General features: G+C 37.9%; 1 protein-coding gene across 2 annotated transcripts in view; it reads left to right on the forward strand.

Moving 5' to 3' along the window:
• The window catches only part of LOC149148808 (transcription initiation factor TFIID subunit 12b-like), a 154795-nt gene that overhangs the window by 66384 nt on the left and 71509 nt on the right, over positions 1-16902 (forward strand). The window contains exon 3 of one of the 2 annotated variants that reach the window (XM_089445664.1): positions 7999-8508. The exons of the other annotated variant lie outside the window; for it this stretch is intronic. Coding sequence (XP_089301790.1) covers positions 7999-8508 — 510 coding nt within the window. The remainder of the gene's footprint in view (positions 1-7998; positions 8509-16902) is intronic. 2 annotated transcript variants of the gene reach the window in all.

The raw sequence follows: 16902 nt of genomic DNA on the forward strand, positions 1-16902 counted from the left end.
CTGTCAAATTTTAACACTCCCTCTCAGCTAGGGAGGAATTTCTTTTTGCTTCAAAGTTCTCTGCTTCCTCTGATCTCTTTCATTCATCTCAGTTCAACTCTGCTTAGTAACATCTGTGACAATGAAGTCACAATTTAAAGAAGAATCATCCACTTGACACAAATTTGTAAAGGAAAGAACCATCACTTGTCACATAAACAAGTACTATACTCAACCAATTTTCATCTCAAAAAAATAGGTGATAAAACACACATCACATAGAAAAGACTCAAACAAGTCACACAGACAAGAATCAATCACAACCGAGTGTCAAGTGGTGGAACACCTACATCTTAGACAAGTCACATAGACAAGTCTCACTACACGTATTGGCCAGATAGGTGTCTCTTCCCACGTCCCAGACTGTGGGTCAGATGCATACTGAGGCCTACTCTTGTGGCATACAGTACACAAGAGGTCCCTCATCCTCGGGAGCTTTTCGACATCATTCCCCAATCCTGTGAGCTTTGACAGGTGGGAAACATAACTCAGTGTTCTCGATCAACTGTGACTACCTCTTGGAAGGGTCACGTCCATAAGTCCAAGTTGCTCTCTAAAAACCAAGAACTTCTCTTTCGGTAAAGGCTTGGTAAGAATGTAAACTATCTGATTATCAGTGGAGATGTGGAGCCTCACTGCTCCTCTCTGCACCATACCCTGGTTATAGTGATAATTGATCTCAATATGCTTGGACTTGTCATGAAACACAAAATTTTCTACAAGACGCATCCCTCTCTTATTATCACTATATATAACTGTTTTGTCTGGAACTTGCTCAAATACTTCCCCAAAAAGCTTTCTCAGCGAAACCGCCTCACAACTAGTCATGCTAGCAACAATGTACTCAGCTTTAGCTATACTTGTTGCAACAAACTCTTGCTCTCTACTCATCCAAGAGATCATGGTAGATCCCAAGCTAAAGCAACACCCAAAAGTGCTCTTTCTATCAGCAGAGTTACTTGCGCAATCAACATCAATTTATCCATGAATTCTTACATTTTTAGCAGTATATTTCAATCCTAGATTTGTAGTTCCATGCAAGTATCTGAGTGCATGTTTTGCAGCAATCCAATGGGCATGAAGGGGATCAATCATATGCTGACTTAAAGTGATTACAACAAAGCATATATCGGGGCTAGTGTTTACCAAAAACATCAAAGCACCAATCAACTGTCTATACTCTGTGGGATTTGTTAGATAGGGTCCTGTAGCTTTTCCACACAATTTCTTAAAGTTTATTTCCATAGGAGTATGCATGGACTTACATTCTACCATAGCAAATCTTTCGAGAAGCTTAACAACATATTTTCCTTGAGAAAAATAAATTTCACCAAGTCTTTGCTAGACATCTAGGCCCATAAAATAATGCATCAAACCAAGGTCATTCATTTGAAATTCAGAAGCTAACTCCCTCTTACACTAGAGGATAAGAGGTTCTCCTCTTGTCAAGAATAAATCATCAACATACAATACCAAAATCAATGGTAGACTTTGGAATGTCTTGAAGTAGAGGTTTGGGTCTGCGCTACTTCTTGTGAAACCAAGCTTTATCAAGTAGCTATCAAAGCAAGCATACCAAGCTCTTGGAGCTTGCTTCAACCCATATAAGGCTTTCCTTAGTCTGCATACGAGTTTCCCTGTCATGCTCTTTAAATCCGAATGGCTCTACCACAAATACCTCTTCCTTGAGGAACTCATGCAAGAAAGAAGTTTTCACGTCCATTTGGTGAAGGTCCATCCCTGGCTAGCAGCTAAGGCAACAACAGATCAAATAGTAGTATATCGAGCTACAGGTGAAAAAATCTCATCATAATCTATTCCGTCTTTTTGAGAGAATCTTCTAGCTGCAAATCTAGCCTTATATTTTTCAATACTACCATCTGCACTAGGTTTAATTTTAAACAACCATTTGGAAGTGACAACTGATTTATCTTGAGGTCTAGGAACCACTTCCCAGACATCATTTCGGATGATGGACTCGTATTCTTGAGTCATTGCATCTTTCCAGTTCTTTTGCAGCTTCTTCAAAGGTGCATGGTTCCGCCTGAATGATGTTGCTCATGGCAGCAGCGTACCCTTGAAACTGGCTTGGCTTCTTACTTTCTTTGAACGTTCCTCTTGGGGTAGCATGTGGTTCAACATCTTGCAAGTTATCTCGCAGCCATAGTGGTTCTCTTTCTGGTAGGAGGATCATGTGGTGGAGGATCTAGAAGATCCATGGAACCCATTGGATTATCAACAAGCTCATTCTCAAGTTCTGGTTCAGACTCAGATGCAAGCTCTTTTTCATTAACAACTTGTCTTTCAGCAATGGCAGGAGGAGGAGAGTCTCTTGCTTTTCTAAGAGCTACATCTTCATCAAACGTTATGTCTCTACTAAACTCAATAGTTCTTTGACCAGGTACATAAATTCTATAAGCTTTTGAATTATCACAATAACCAACAAACGTACCTTTCCTACCTAAAGCTTCCAGACTCCAGTTTGTTTCTTTTCTCTTTCGGCAGATGGAAGTACACAGGACAACCAAAGATTCTCAAGTGACTCACCTCAAGGCTTTTACCAATTAAGACTTCTTCAAGAGTTTTATTGTCTAAGGCCGATGAGGAGTTCTGGTTTGCACATAAACAATAGTATTTGCAGCTTCTCCCCACAGAAACTTCGGTAGCTTTTGATCATGCAACATGGCTCTAATTGCTTCCATAATGGTTATATTTTTCCTTTCGTCCATACTATTTTGTTGTGGATTATACGACACAATGGTTTCTTTCTTTATTCCAGCGTCTTTGCAAATATCATTGAACTCATTGGAGGTGAACTCTCCCCCATTATCAGATCAGAAAGTTTTGATCAACTTTCTCGTTTGCTTTTCAATCAAAGTCTTGAAATCTCTGAACATGTCAAATTCTTTCCATTTCTTTTTCAAAAAGAATATCCATGTCTTGCGAGAAAAATCATCAACAAAAATCATGAAATACAAGTAACCACCAAGAGAAGTAACATACATAGGTCCACATAAATCATAATGTATGATCTGAAGTACCTGACTAGTTTTTGTTTTGCTTGAAGGGAATGGTCCCTTTATATGCTTTCCACTTGCGCATCCTGGGCAAACTCCTTCGTGATCCATTCTGATCTCAGGCATTCCAGAAACCATCTTCTATGCCATAGCTCACATTGAAGATCAATTTCATGGATCAATGCATGAATGGGTTTACTATTGACTTTGTAAAGTGCTTCACATCTTGATCCAAGAGTGAAGGCTTCTCTCATACTTGAGTTCAAATGCCAAGTTAGAACTTTTCCATAAATAAAATCAACTTTCATTCCTTTATCTTCTAGAGCAGATATGGATACAAGGTTTTTTTTCAAACCAGGTACATACAAATATTCTTGCAGAAAAATAGATTTGCCATCATCTAATTGAAATGAAACAGAACCATAACCTTTAACTTGGCGAGGAGAATTATCTACAAGGATAACATTTATATTAGTCTCACTCTCAACTAGATTAGAGAGTGTCTCTTTGTAACCAGTAAAATGTTTGGAAGCACCACTATCAACTAACCAACTATCAAATGAATTTGCAGAAGGAGGACTGGAAAGAGTAGAAATAAGAAAATATTATGATTGAGTTTTTGCTGCATTATTTCTATATCTTGGATTTCATAGGATGCCCTTTTCTTTGATTTTCATAAGAGTCTTTTCTATAATCAGGTTTGCTTTTGAATCTAGGAGCTCTTCTTCATTCTTTACAGTCATGAACAAAATGACCATGTTATTGACAGTTAAAGCATTTAACTTTTCACATGTTTAGATTCCCTTTACTTGATTTGAAAGCATATTTCTTTTTATTGCCTTTCTTTCTCTTGTCATACGCTGAAAATGAGTAGGTTCTCCATCTTCATGATGTGAAATTCTCCTTCTAGAGATCATTTTTGCCTCCTCTTGGATACACTTTCCCAAGAGCTCATCAAATGTGGGAATAGTGTTGATGTTGCTGATGGTGGTTACAAAAGTCTTCCAAACAGGAGAAAGGCCTCCAAGCGCAATCAACACCATTTTTTTGTTGGATACAACTTCACTAATTGTTGATAGTTGATTCCTGATTTTAGTAATTTTCAGGAAGTATGTTTGAACAGTGTCTCTTCTATTCATCTTGATGTCCTTAATTGATTCTTCAAGACAATAATGAGGTTCAAATTACTAATTGCAAACATTCCAAATAATTTGTCATACATTTCTTTAGCGTTCTTCAAACTAGAAACATAAGTGATGAGATGATCACTAAGAGAATCAAGGATAATTTTTCTAGCTTTGATTTCACCTTTTTTATATTTGGATTTGACTACAACACTTGCATTGTGTCTTCAACATACTCCAGAACTTCATGTTCTTTAGGAGATATTTACCTTTTCTTTCCATGGACCAAAGTTTGAAGCATCATTCAAATTCTCCTCTATCTTGAAGTAGGACGAAGCCATCTCGATCAGAAAACTTTGGCAGCAAATGGGGTTTCTTCAGGTGATCTCTGATCTCCTCGGACTTGTCTTTACCAAAGCTCTAATACCATGTTAAAATTTGAAAGTTCTATGCAAAAATTTAAAAATTCTTTGCAGAAACTTGAGAGTTCTATGCAGAAAAATGAATGTACTTGCAGAAAATTGAATGTACTTTGTAGGAAGTTGAATGTACTTTGCAGAAAATTGAATGTACTTTCCAAAAAGTTGAATGTACTTTGCATAAAAATAAATGTACCATGTTTTTACAATTACTTAGAGTGCAAATTTCTTCTTCACAACTTTTTAGAACAACAATTGTAGATAGAACATAAATTTAAGGATCATATGAAGACAACCACGCACAAATATGAGGCACTGAGAGTTAAGTCCAATGACTAGGGAAAAACCCAGAAGGGGAAAACCCAAATGATTCTTCGTTTATTAGATTTCTTAATTGTTCAACAGAGTACAGAGAAAGAGAGAGAGAGAATGAATAAAGTCATCAATGTGTGATCAACTTGCAGCTGGAGTGCTCTTGCTCTTAGCGGGAAAATTTCCTCCTTCCCTTGATTAGATCTTGTCCTACACACTTGCTCCAACTCTTTCTTACTCTTACTCTTCACTTGCTCTCACACGTCTCTTGCACACACTCAACTCTAGCTCTCCTTCTTGACAATGGACATGTTATTCTCAACTCTCACTTGTTCTTGCTTAAATAGATGAGAAATGAGAGTTACAAAATGTATTCATTCATTGAGCCAATAACAAGAGAATTGAATTCCATGAGGGAGGAGTTACTTGAGGAGAAGTGTAACTCATCCCAAGAATAGAAAAAGAGGTACACTTGTCTCGAGGAGTTACATTTCGAATTAAGGAGAGAGAGAGAGTATTTGGTGAGAGTTACAAATCGAGTTGAATGAGGGAATTACAAGTGCATTTAATGAGGAGGAGTTACACTTTTGTCATACATTCAATTAGTGAGGAAGAGTTACATTCTCTCAAGTGTGGAGTTACTACTTTATTCCAATAGAGAGGTTCAATTTTCCAAGTAAGAGATTCTCAATTTAATTTACTTATTTCATGAGAGACTTCGTTTTTATTAATCCATTAAAGGTGAATGACTTTAGACTATTTTTTAAATAATAGAATAATAATAATAATAATACTAGTAAGGATAAAAATATTAATTCTTGACTTGTATAATCATGATTGATTTGATTTTAAAGTGGATTCCATATGTCGAGATCATCCTTGATCATTTAGACATGACTTTCTATTTTTGGAAAGTCACTTCCAATTTGAGATGTGACTTACTATTTTTGGAAAGTCATATTAGAATTGTTAGAAATGAAATTTTATTATAGGTGTTTCAAACATAATTGAAGGATATGATTTCTTCTAGGAGAAATTCATCCTTGAGCTGCCAAATTTTAACATAATCCATGCTCAAAAGTGTCCATGATAAGCAAACTACAATACTCAATTTCCAAATGATAAGGCATACCTTTAGGTTCGGGAGGCCCACCTTCAAACATACGATCATGGCTGATGGGCGAGGGAACACATTGCTGGCTCAAGTGGTAGGGAAATGACATAATGAGCTAGTCGGTGGCTGCAAGGGGATGCTGGCTGCCGGCTGAGGACCATCTTGGAGAGGAAATTCTCCTAGGGATATTACCCACAATATGATGGGTAACATGCACCATGACGAGGTCTTGGAGGGTCTTTTGAGTCTATTTTGAGTCAAATATTTTTTTTTTACAATATGTAACATGTCCAAATGGGTTTTGACTCTTCAATACATGACAATGACTCAATTGACTTGTAGACTAAATAACAAGCCCTAGAAGCACTTAATGGGTGTTTGACCTAAAAATAAATTTCACTTGAGCACGAAACCCTTGCCTCAAGAACAACAATAATGAATTCATTTTTCGCTTTTCGTTAAATCCATAAAATCATGATAACATATGTCGTTATGACCAAACCTAGTTACATATTTCAATGTTGGATACTTGGAGGGCCACATGTGTGGCTTTTGTATTCACATTACTTGGTCATCTTTCTATTCCTGGAGATTTTTCTTGGAGGGTGCACATGTTGGAGGTTTCTACCTTTCTATTTTTGGAGTTTGTCTTGGAGTGCACACGTGTGGAAACTTCTATTTTCTCTTTTAGGGTTTGTAGTGAACATATTTTTTCTTGTAGAGTATTCCATCTAGTTGGCACATTGCACATTCATCCATGGAGCTGTTGCACATTTACACATGCCTATTGTGGACCACTTGCTATTCTTGGAGGAGGTGGTTATGGGCATTCTCCTAGGAAGATTATTATGTTATTTTACTACTCATACCTTTTGGAGGGTTCACTTACTGAGCTCTTCTAGGTTGACCTTGAAGCACATTTTAATATATTGCGGTTATTTTGTTATATCTTGCGTGCATGTATTCCTAGAGGGCACATTCCATGTGGACACCTAGCATCTTGACTTGGTATTGTACCTATTTTTACTGGTGCATTGCTTTTAGTTTCCTTTAGCTCAATAAGCCAACATAATAATATGTGTTTTTCCTAAGTTAAAAACATAGGCTAAGTTACATTAGCAACTTGTTCGCACTAGAGCTAGTATCTAAGTAGACTATGGTTGACTTATGCATGCCTAGACACACAGGCCTGTGCAGAAGTACCTGTCGGAGCTACAAACATCAACAGAACGTTGCCATTTTTTTGGGCAGAATTTACTACATTATTTTTTTTGTATTTTCTGACACTTCGCCTATTCACTGAGTCTTTCCCAAGTCCGAGTGTGACAGTATTGGTTTGATTAGGTTAGGGTTTAACTAATAAATACTTGTATGGGATTTTGGTATCGGACATTGCCTTATATATATTGACATCTACACCATATTGTAGATGAAGCAAGAGTATCATTTGCTCTTTTAATATATTCTGGTTTGCATTCTGTGTCCACATTCTTTTGTGTGAAACTCACAAGATGTTCAATACTTCCATCTACACCTTCAAGAATCATCAACCCAGTTCAGTGATAGCCTCACAATGGAGTCAGGTTACTCTCAACTTTCAGGTCCATATGTGGGTTTGCATTTGTTCATGTCAGGGATTTAAAAACAATAATATCTCTAGTCTTGCTTATTACTGAAACAAAGCACTAAATTTGAGATTTTGCAATGTTACTTTTAGATAGAGGCTTTTCAGTGCTGATGTTGCTATAACTTTTAATGATATTCAAATCTAGGCATATGATGGTATAATTGTTGCTGTAATTTAGTGGGATGGTCATCGATGTGTATATATGAGATAATGAACTTTTTTCTTATAGAAAAAATTATATTTTAGTATTAGAGTATATTCACAAATCCATTATTGGTGCGTTTTAAAATTCACATGCACTGATTTTGGAAAATGGCTATAATCAAAAGAACAACTGATTGTGCAGAAGATACAGTCACAAAATTTGCAAAGAGTTCCATCGTTAGGATCAATGGGTTCTCAATTATCTGGCCTTTCCCAAGGTGGACAATCAGCTTTGATTCCTAGTTCAGTTCCACATCCACAGCAGTGGTCAAAGATGCACCAGACTAACTTACCATCCACAGCTCCAGCATCTTATCAACTCCAACAGCACCAGAGGCAGCAACAGGCTCAAATACAACAGCAGGCACCACCATCACCATCGCAACAACAATCAACAATATTACTTCCTCAGCAATTATCTCAACAACAGAACTCGCAACAAGGGCAACAAGAGCATATTCAGCAATCTTTGCAGTCACAACAGTTATCTCGTACAAGCCCATCAACTGCCCATTTATCTACAATGACAACAGGATCCTTGTCTGGCACTCCTGCATCAAGTTTGGCCCCACAAGCAGCGATTAACAATCAAGTAACTGAGTCAAGCTCTCATATTCTTGGGAAGCGAAGCATCCAGGATTTAGTTTCCCAGGTATACCATCCATATGGCTCGTTTTTTTGTTGTTGTATAAGAACATCTTTTGTTAATGATTTCATGACATAGTATAAAAGTGCTCTGTAACACTTTTAGTTCATGATTTTCTAGAAATATATAAAGTGGTATGGTTGATTGTGCAGTCAATGTTGATGGTGCGCCACATTTTCTTTTCTTTTCTTCACTATTAACTTCCCTCATTTCATGAAGAAATGGTTTGATAGGTGTGTGCACTGTGCAATCTATTGTTCAGGTGATCTAAGATGGCCATTATTACGAGCAGTTGTCTTGAGACAAGAAAATAGTAGCACCTTACTTGATGTTTCTAGTCATATAGCTTAAAATAATACAATCTATAATCCTAATTTAAACTAACGTTTTCCTTAATAATATAAACCTAGTCTTACTGAAAGACCTTAACGTTAGGCTTTTATCTTGATAGAATGTTGGGATTCTCTCATCTACCTGCATTGCAGATTCAATTTTCATGGAGATAGCCATTATTCATGTTATACCATCTCATAGGAGGTATTGTGTATAGAGAACAAGTTCGACTGTTGATTAGGTGCTTAGAATTGAAAGGAAAGACAATGAATTATATTTCTATTAACAAATAGACAGAAAGGAAAGGCATTGCAATTTGAATGTGTTATGTAAAAAATTAGTTAGTCGTTAATTTTAGATTTATTATTTAGTTTTAGGATTAATTAGACGAAAGGGCACGATCATAAGATCATGCCCTTTCCCCAAAGGGTGCCCGTGGCAGTATTTAAGCCAGGAAACCCCATTGTAAAAGACATCATCTGTCTATTCATTTATTAATAAAATATTTCTATATATATTTCTGTTATCCAGAAGTTTTCTGTTTCATCTGGTATCAGAGCCACCACTGCGCTTCGTCCATCCGCTGCTCAAACTATCGCACCATTCTTCCGCCCTCACTCGTCCCTGTCTCTGCCACCCCTCTTTGTCGTTAGCCGTTTTTTTTTTTTCTCCCACCAATCGCTTGATCCCCAACCGTAATCCGTTTCTCCGCCTCTAAGCCGCACTGCCCCAACCACCGTCATCCGTCAATCCACTTCGCTCGGTATTTCTGTGCAGCCTGCTGTGTTACGACTTCCGTTAAATAGACGTGCTGCCAGCTCTGTGTCACGGTGATAGTCGATACAATTTTTTTTAAAAATCAAAAGGCTCGTGCTTCCAGCGTCATACCCCCTGTTTCAGTCGCACCGCGTAAGACGTCCCGGCATAGGCTCCTGTCAAGTTCCGAGCTACCATTAAAACCTACCTGCGTCTGCGGTAATATTTGCGGTTCCATTACAGTGGGTATCACGGTAAAATCGGAAGTGTAATCTGCCACGGTTGCTGCCAATCAACACGACTGTTGACTCTCCGGCGGCCTGTCGTTTTAATTAAAGAGCGTTCAATTAAAAGACGTAAAACGTAATTTCAAGCATTTTCTGTTTCATATAACGAAGGTTATTGATTATTGAAATTACGTTATATATAGTTGTAATATATAAATAACTATATTATATAGTTATATATTATACACTATATATATATATATTATAATTATAACGTGATTTGATTATATATATATATCATATTTAATTTATATATTATATATATATATAATCTAATTATAAGTTATATTATAACTTTAATTTATATATATAAGGTTAATAATTATAAATTATAATTATTATAATTTATAATTAATTAAAAAAATTATTATTAATTAAATTAAATTATTAAATTAAATTAATTTAATTATTTAAAAAAAAAAGGGAAGGAAAAATATTTTAGCTGGCAAATAAATACACGCCTCCGCAAACCCGCTCAATGTCGACAATGACAACGGCGGATTTTCAAAAAAGGTTGTTGGATGCAGAGCAAAAAATAAATAACAACCACGACGAGGTCAGTAAAAGATTAAATGAAGTCGAGAGCAAGCTTGGGGAGCAAGCGGACAAAATCAAAAATCTTGAAGATACGACAAATCGAATAGAGATAAAGATGGAAAGTCAACATGTCCAAACAGGAGTAAACTTCAGAGAAGTCTTAACAATGCTGAAAAGTCTGTGTAAAAAGTCGAATTGTACACCCGAAGAGCTATTAAAAAAAGGTGAAGAGAATCAAGAACACATCTCGTCAGATTCAACTAAGTCCACAGACTCTCATGACAAAGTTGAATCCCCAAAAAAATCAGCGACACACCACCAAGAAGCAAGTAACACTGCCTTTACAAACAAGCAACTTTGGGATACCCTTACTAATCAACACCCTCTTTTTGCTCAACCATTAGCCACATACCAGAAGAGGGTAAAGGTTGAGATGCCTAAATTCGATGGGAACGAAAAAAACAATGTTGCATGGATAAATAAAGCAGAAGAATACTTTGAGATATATGACATCACTGACGATGACGAAAAGCTCAGACACGCATCCATGAAAATGGAGGGAGAAGCATATAACTGGTATATGTGGTGGAAAAAGACAACACATGTCATTAGCTGGAGGAAATTTAAAGATGCATTCTTCATAAGATTCCAAGGTGTAAAGGAAGAAGAGTTCTTTTCAAAACTCATTAAACTACAACGAAAAGGAAGTGTCGATGAATACACTCAAGAATGGGAGACCTTAGTAACACGAGTACCTGGGTTATCAGAATCTCGTCTAATTCAGTCATACATCTCGGGACTCAAAACCCATCTACAAGCAGAACTTGAGATGCATGATATTACATCTATAGAAGAAGCAAGACGAAAAGCAAAAATAGCCGAAAAGAAATCCGAACCAATATTTTGGTCAACAGCGGAAAAAGCTTATGCAAGACGAAGGATACCCCAGTATGTGGACTCAAATAATACAAGATATGTTCCACCACATCGTCGTGAAGATCAAAAATCTAATGTGGAAATGCAAAGGATAAAAGAGGGTAAATGTAAACGCTGTGGTGAGAAGTGGGACCCCAAACATAGATGTGCTAAAGGAAAAGAACCAAAGAACCTATATAATTGTGAAGCAACCAATGATTCAAACAGTGAAGATTATGACGTAGAAGACACACAAGACGCCCCAGAATTCTCACCAGAACTAGATGATGGAAGTATTCCACAAGTATCATTATCAGCTATGACAGGTATATCACAACCTCAGACTTTAAAGTTAAAAGGACACATAAAGAAGAACAACGTAGTGGTTCTCGTCGACTCTGGAAGCACACACAATTTTTTAGATGCAACCGTGGCAAAGAGACTCAATATCTTTTCATTTCCCTTTCCAAACATGAAAGTGATGGTAGCTAATGGTAAGAAGATTGAAAAGGTAGGGAAATGCCATAAGGTCAATTTGCAGATTCAAGACTTTAATCTAGAGTCTCCATTCTTCACAGTACCATTAGGAGGAGTAGATGTAGTCTTAGGTATCCAATGGTTACGAACTTTAGGTACTTATGCCGCCAACCATCAAGTACAATTTATAAAATTCAAATGGGGAGGTCAGAAGTACAAGCTACACGGATTCCAAGCACCAGAAAATCAAGTTGTATCATCATCTCAAATGATGAAGCTGAGTCGAAGAAGAGCACCTACTTATGTAGTACAATGTCACCAATTAGAAATGTTATCTGCAAATATGACCAGAGAAGAATCACCAGAGATTCAAGACCTACCTATGAAGATGCCGCCTAATACGAAAATTGAGCATACAATAGAAGTCAAGGCAGGGTCAGACCCTGTCAACATCAAGCCATACCGATATCCACATCACCAAAAAACGGAACTGGAGAGATTAATCCAAGACCTTTTAAAGTGTGCGACCTTGATCATCTTAGAATATCTAATCAAGTGGAAGGACTTACCCGAAGAAGACGCTTTCTGGGAGAATGAACCATCCTTCAACAACATCCGTCGTTACTTATGCTTTGAGGACAAAGCATTCTTTCGAGAGGAAGGCAATGTTATGTAAAAAATTAGTTAGTCGTTAATTTTAGATTTATTATTTAGTTTTAGGATTAATTAGACGAAAGGGTGCCCGTGGCAGTATTTAAGCCAGGAAACCCCATTGTAAAAGACATCATCTGTCTATTCATTTATTAATAAAATATTTCTATATATATTTCTGTTATCCAGAAGTTTTCTGTTTCAGAATGTTTGAAACAAATTTTTCTTGTAGCCTACTTGGCATCTTACTGATCCTGTCTTATATAGTCATTTTATACCCAAATGTCTGAGCATTCGACTTATATATATATGTTGGTTTGGAGTCTGGACATCTCCAAGTTTCCAGCCAGAGTCAACATCATCCTTTGAACACATTGGAAAAATCCATCCACAACCTCTTCATCAAACTTAAATCCCCATGCATAAGAGTATGTGGGGTTAAGGTAGAGCCCTATTGCATGAATTGAATGGAGAGTGTTGTCCCACTGCTCAGAGATCACATTCCATATCTGAACTCGTCTAATGAATGTCTTTTCCCCTTTGGCTTCATACAAGTAGCCCATTGCAGGCATCTCACGATCAACCAAACGAGGAACCTTTACTAAAGGTTCTTTGATAGCACATAACTCCTCCACTCCCATCCAGAAACCTTGATTGTGTCTCAGAAGTTGGGCTATGGCTTGCCCATCCACTTTAGTGCTATATACACAAGCATTCCATTGATTTGAAAGAAACATCCTTTGCAGCTCCAATATAGAATTATGGAAACATTAAAGATAAATGAAGCTAGTTGCAAAACATGTGATATCATGATGGACCAACTCCTTGCCCCTTGTGAACTATCTAATGAGTCTAAGAACACACACACACACATTTTGTAACACTCCTAGTTGACTCGGCAATTTTTTTGATCCAAGGAATTTTGCCCATGAACTCTAACATCAACTCAATGCTGTGGGTGACACACAGAGTCTAATATAAGCTCCAATATCTATCCATGAGCAACTTGCCAACAACATCATAATTAGCAGTATTTTCTGTAATGACTTGGACAACATATTGTGGAATTATCCTCTGGATGAGGTTGTTTGACAACTCACATAATAACAATGCATATTTAATATATGCAGATGCATCAATAGATTTGATAAATATTGCCCCCTTGGGACAATTAATCAAGAATTAAGAATGAATTTCTGTTCCCATCTGTCCAATCATCTAACATAACGATGCATCCCATAATCTACCATGCCTGTGGATGAAGTTATCTAACAACTCCCATAATAACTATGAATCTTTAACATATGCAGATGTGTTAAAGAGTGCAACCAGGGGCCAATTCCACCTCTTGGAAGCCCCTCCTTTGATGTCTCATGACACCCTTGGATCACCCTTGATGGCATCTCCCTTCACCTAAAAAATCAGAATTTTTGCACACCTACAAATGGCTTTTTTTCAAGTCGGCCTCATCTCCACAAGTTGGCTCCCTTGGTCAAGAGACATGACCCTTGGCACCCACAGACATCTCTCACAAACATGTCTCCTCTGATTGGTTCATACACTTCTGAAGCAGCTTCATCTCTCTGACGTGCGAAGAGTTTTTGGCAGCTTTGATTTCTCTGTGTTGACTTTTCTACAGCTGACTTTGACCAGCATTGACCGAGAGGTTTTTGGCATCCTCTTTCTGTGATTTTTGTGGGGCATTTTCTGTTTGGTCAGCCCGCATATTTTGGCACAGGATCCGAGGTTTTTTGGGAAGTTTGACGTGCGTTGCCCATAGGTTGACTGGTGGTTTCTCTCTCCTTTGACAACAAAATTTTGAGACTGTTTTGACCCTCTTTTGATCAGCTTGTTAGGCCGCATTGACTGGTTATTTGACCGAATTATTTGAAGGTTGTTTGTCTGGGCTTTCGAGCCCCAAGAAGTTATAAAAGAAAATTCAATGAAAGGCAAAGGCATATGAAGAAGGGTGGAAAATCAAAGGCCGGGGTAACTCATGTACCATGATTGCTCCCTCCTACATTCATACACCCAATTGTGGGCTTCCCTTATTCTGGCTACCCTTGTACTGTGGCATGTGGCTTGGAGCCTTCCCCTGATGCTTCATTCCATTCCACCATTATATCACATGACACATACCGCTTGATGGATGTACCATGGACATCACACCCCCTTTAGAGGTAGAAACCACTTAATAGGGTCCTTGGTTAACCCCCTTATTGAGCTTGGAGACACCTGTACATGCTAAAGGTCACTATGGAAGTGCATGCCACTATAAAGTGTCCATTTGATTCCATGTTTCATAAGCTCTTCTACTCAATTACTCTATTGATTTGTTGTTACTGGAAGGCGGGGTGATACATTGGATCTTATACAGGATTGCAGGTGGGTCTCCGTTCGGGGTTTGGTCTCCCTATACGGGTTCCAAGCCCTTTGGAGGGTTGTATTGGCACTTGTAGGGTGAGCGTTGAGAGCCATGGGCCTCCACCATAACAGAGAGCAAATTGCCACTTCTCCCTCGACACCATTCATTGATTGTTTGTGTTCCACCTTTTTGGATGAGGATGATGCACCTGGACCACCATGCCTAGTCGAATTCACACTTGCACCACACACTTGGCAGATGTTACAGGACCTAGATGAGGATGTCTCACCATGGGAGACAGAGGGAGGGCTTATGTCATCATTTTAGCCTTTACAGATGGTATACGCCACACCGACACGCTCTTATTGTGCCCCCACACCCACTTGGGGACACCGCATTTGATTTGCTTGGATATCAAGGGTCCAACCCCTTGGTCACTATGTTTGGAGCCCATTCTCTCACCTTGGCACACTTTGGACTCCATTAGGCCTCTTCAAGGGCCCAACCACTCATTGTATTTACTATTTTGCCCTCTTGAGTGGCTTATCTTTGTATTATGGAGCTATCTTTGTGGGCTTGTAACCAAGTCATGTCATTATTGTACATTATTTTATTATTTGGGGCTTAATTAGGCCTAATTAGGCAAATCAAACTCTTCAAGAAGGATAGAAATTGATGTGAGCTCATTTGAATCTCATCATCTCTTAGATTGGGATTATTTGTTTCTTTTGGGAATTTCGCTAAGCCTTTTGATGGATGAATTGGAGATTTAATGCATTTCAATGTTTGGAAGAGCTAAAATTATTGTCTTGGAGCTTCGATTTTCTTGCATCTTGATGATTGGAATAATGTCGCTATATTTGTGAGTACTCGTTTCATGTTTATCTTGTATTTTCTCTCATGTAATGATCGATGAAATATTTTCGTTCATGAAGCAAGTGTAATTGCCCTTATGCTTATGTGAAGTTGCTTGTTTTGTCTTTGTGAGCGATTTTTCATATGATCATTGTGAAGTATGGTGAATTATTGTCCTAGGGGTACATGATGGTTCATTATTTGCCTTGATAAGTCATCATTTGCAACATAAAAGAAGTATAAATTTCCCTTTGTAACCTAGTTGCTGCTAGGGCCATACGAAGTTGCTGGGGAACTCCTTGATTGGAATTAAGCCTATCTAAGCGTTGATCTCATTTGACTCCATTCTCCCAATTGGCTAGGCACTGGTCTAGTCCTAAGGTGATCACAAAAGAATATTCTTCTCACCTTCCTTCTTTCTAAGCCCTAACCTAGTAGGCCTCCTAGGGCATCATCTAAAATCATTTCTAGCCATTGAAAATCCTTGAAAATTGGTCAACTACTGCGCTGGGGTCTTCTTGAGAGGTCCTCCAAATTTGAGGTCGATCCCATAGTGGAATCTCAAGATATTTCAAGCCCTAGCTTGAACACCGTTCTCATCCCTAGGTTCCCTTTCTTTGGTGGCTTCATTAGGATCATTGTACTCAAAGTCAAGAGAAATCCAATTCCTTTGATCCTATTCTTCTCCCTACCTTGGTGAAGATCATCAAATTGTTGCTCCAATCCAAACCGTTCACTTTTTTTAGGCCCACTTGGGTTTCTTTGTGGTCTCACTACCTTATAACTTCCATTTCGCAAAGATCACTTAGAAACCCTAGTGTTTTAGGATTCCTTGATCTTGGGCACTTCTTTTCAAGTAACATTTCTCAAGCCCTAGGTCTAGGTATCCTCTTAGTCCTTCTAAGAGAGCCAACCATCATGCTTCCATAGCAAGTAAGCCCATTATCTGAGCATCTCTTGTGAATTTGCCTTATGAAATGTTAAAATATGCGACTACGGTCAAATTCGGCTTTGGATAGTTCCTTTGATGGAGATGATAATTGCATTGAATTCCTCTTTTCGAGAGGACCAAAATCAACCTAAAGATCACTCAAATCGGATAAGGGAAAGTGAACTTATGAAGGAAAGCCTATAAATACAAGTGACCTCAAGCTCATTTGTGTTGAAAAGTGTAACTAGGTTCGGTCTTCATAATGACATGTGTGATTGTGATTTTATGTAATT

Source organism: Pinus tabuliformis, chromosome 9 (genome assembly GCF_031772625.1).
Source record: "Pinus tabuliformis cultivar Carrire ecotype Pingquan chromosome 9, CPIR1, whole genome shotgun sequence".
Lineage (NCBI taxonomy): Eukaryota > Viridiplantae > Streptophyta > Pinopsida > Pinales > Pinaceae > Pinus > Pinus tabuliformis.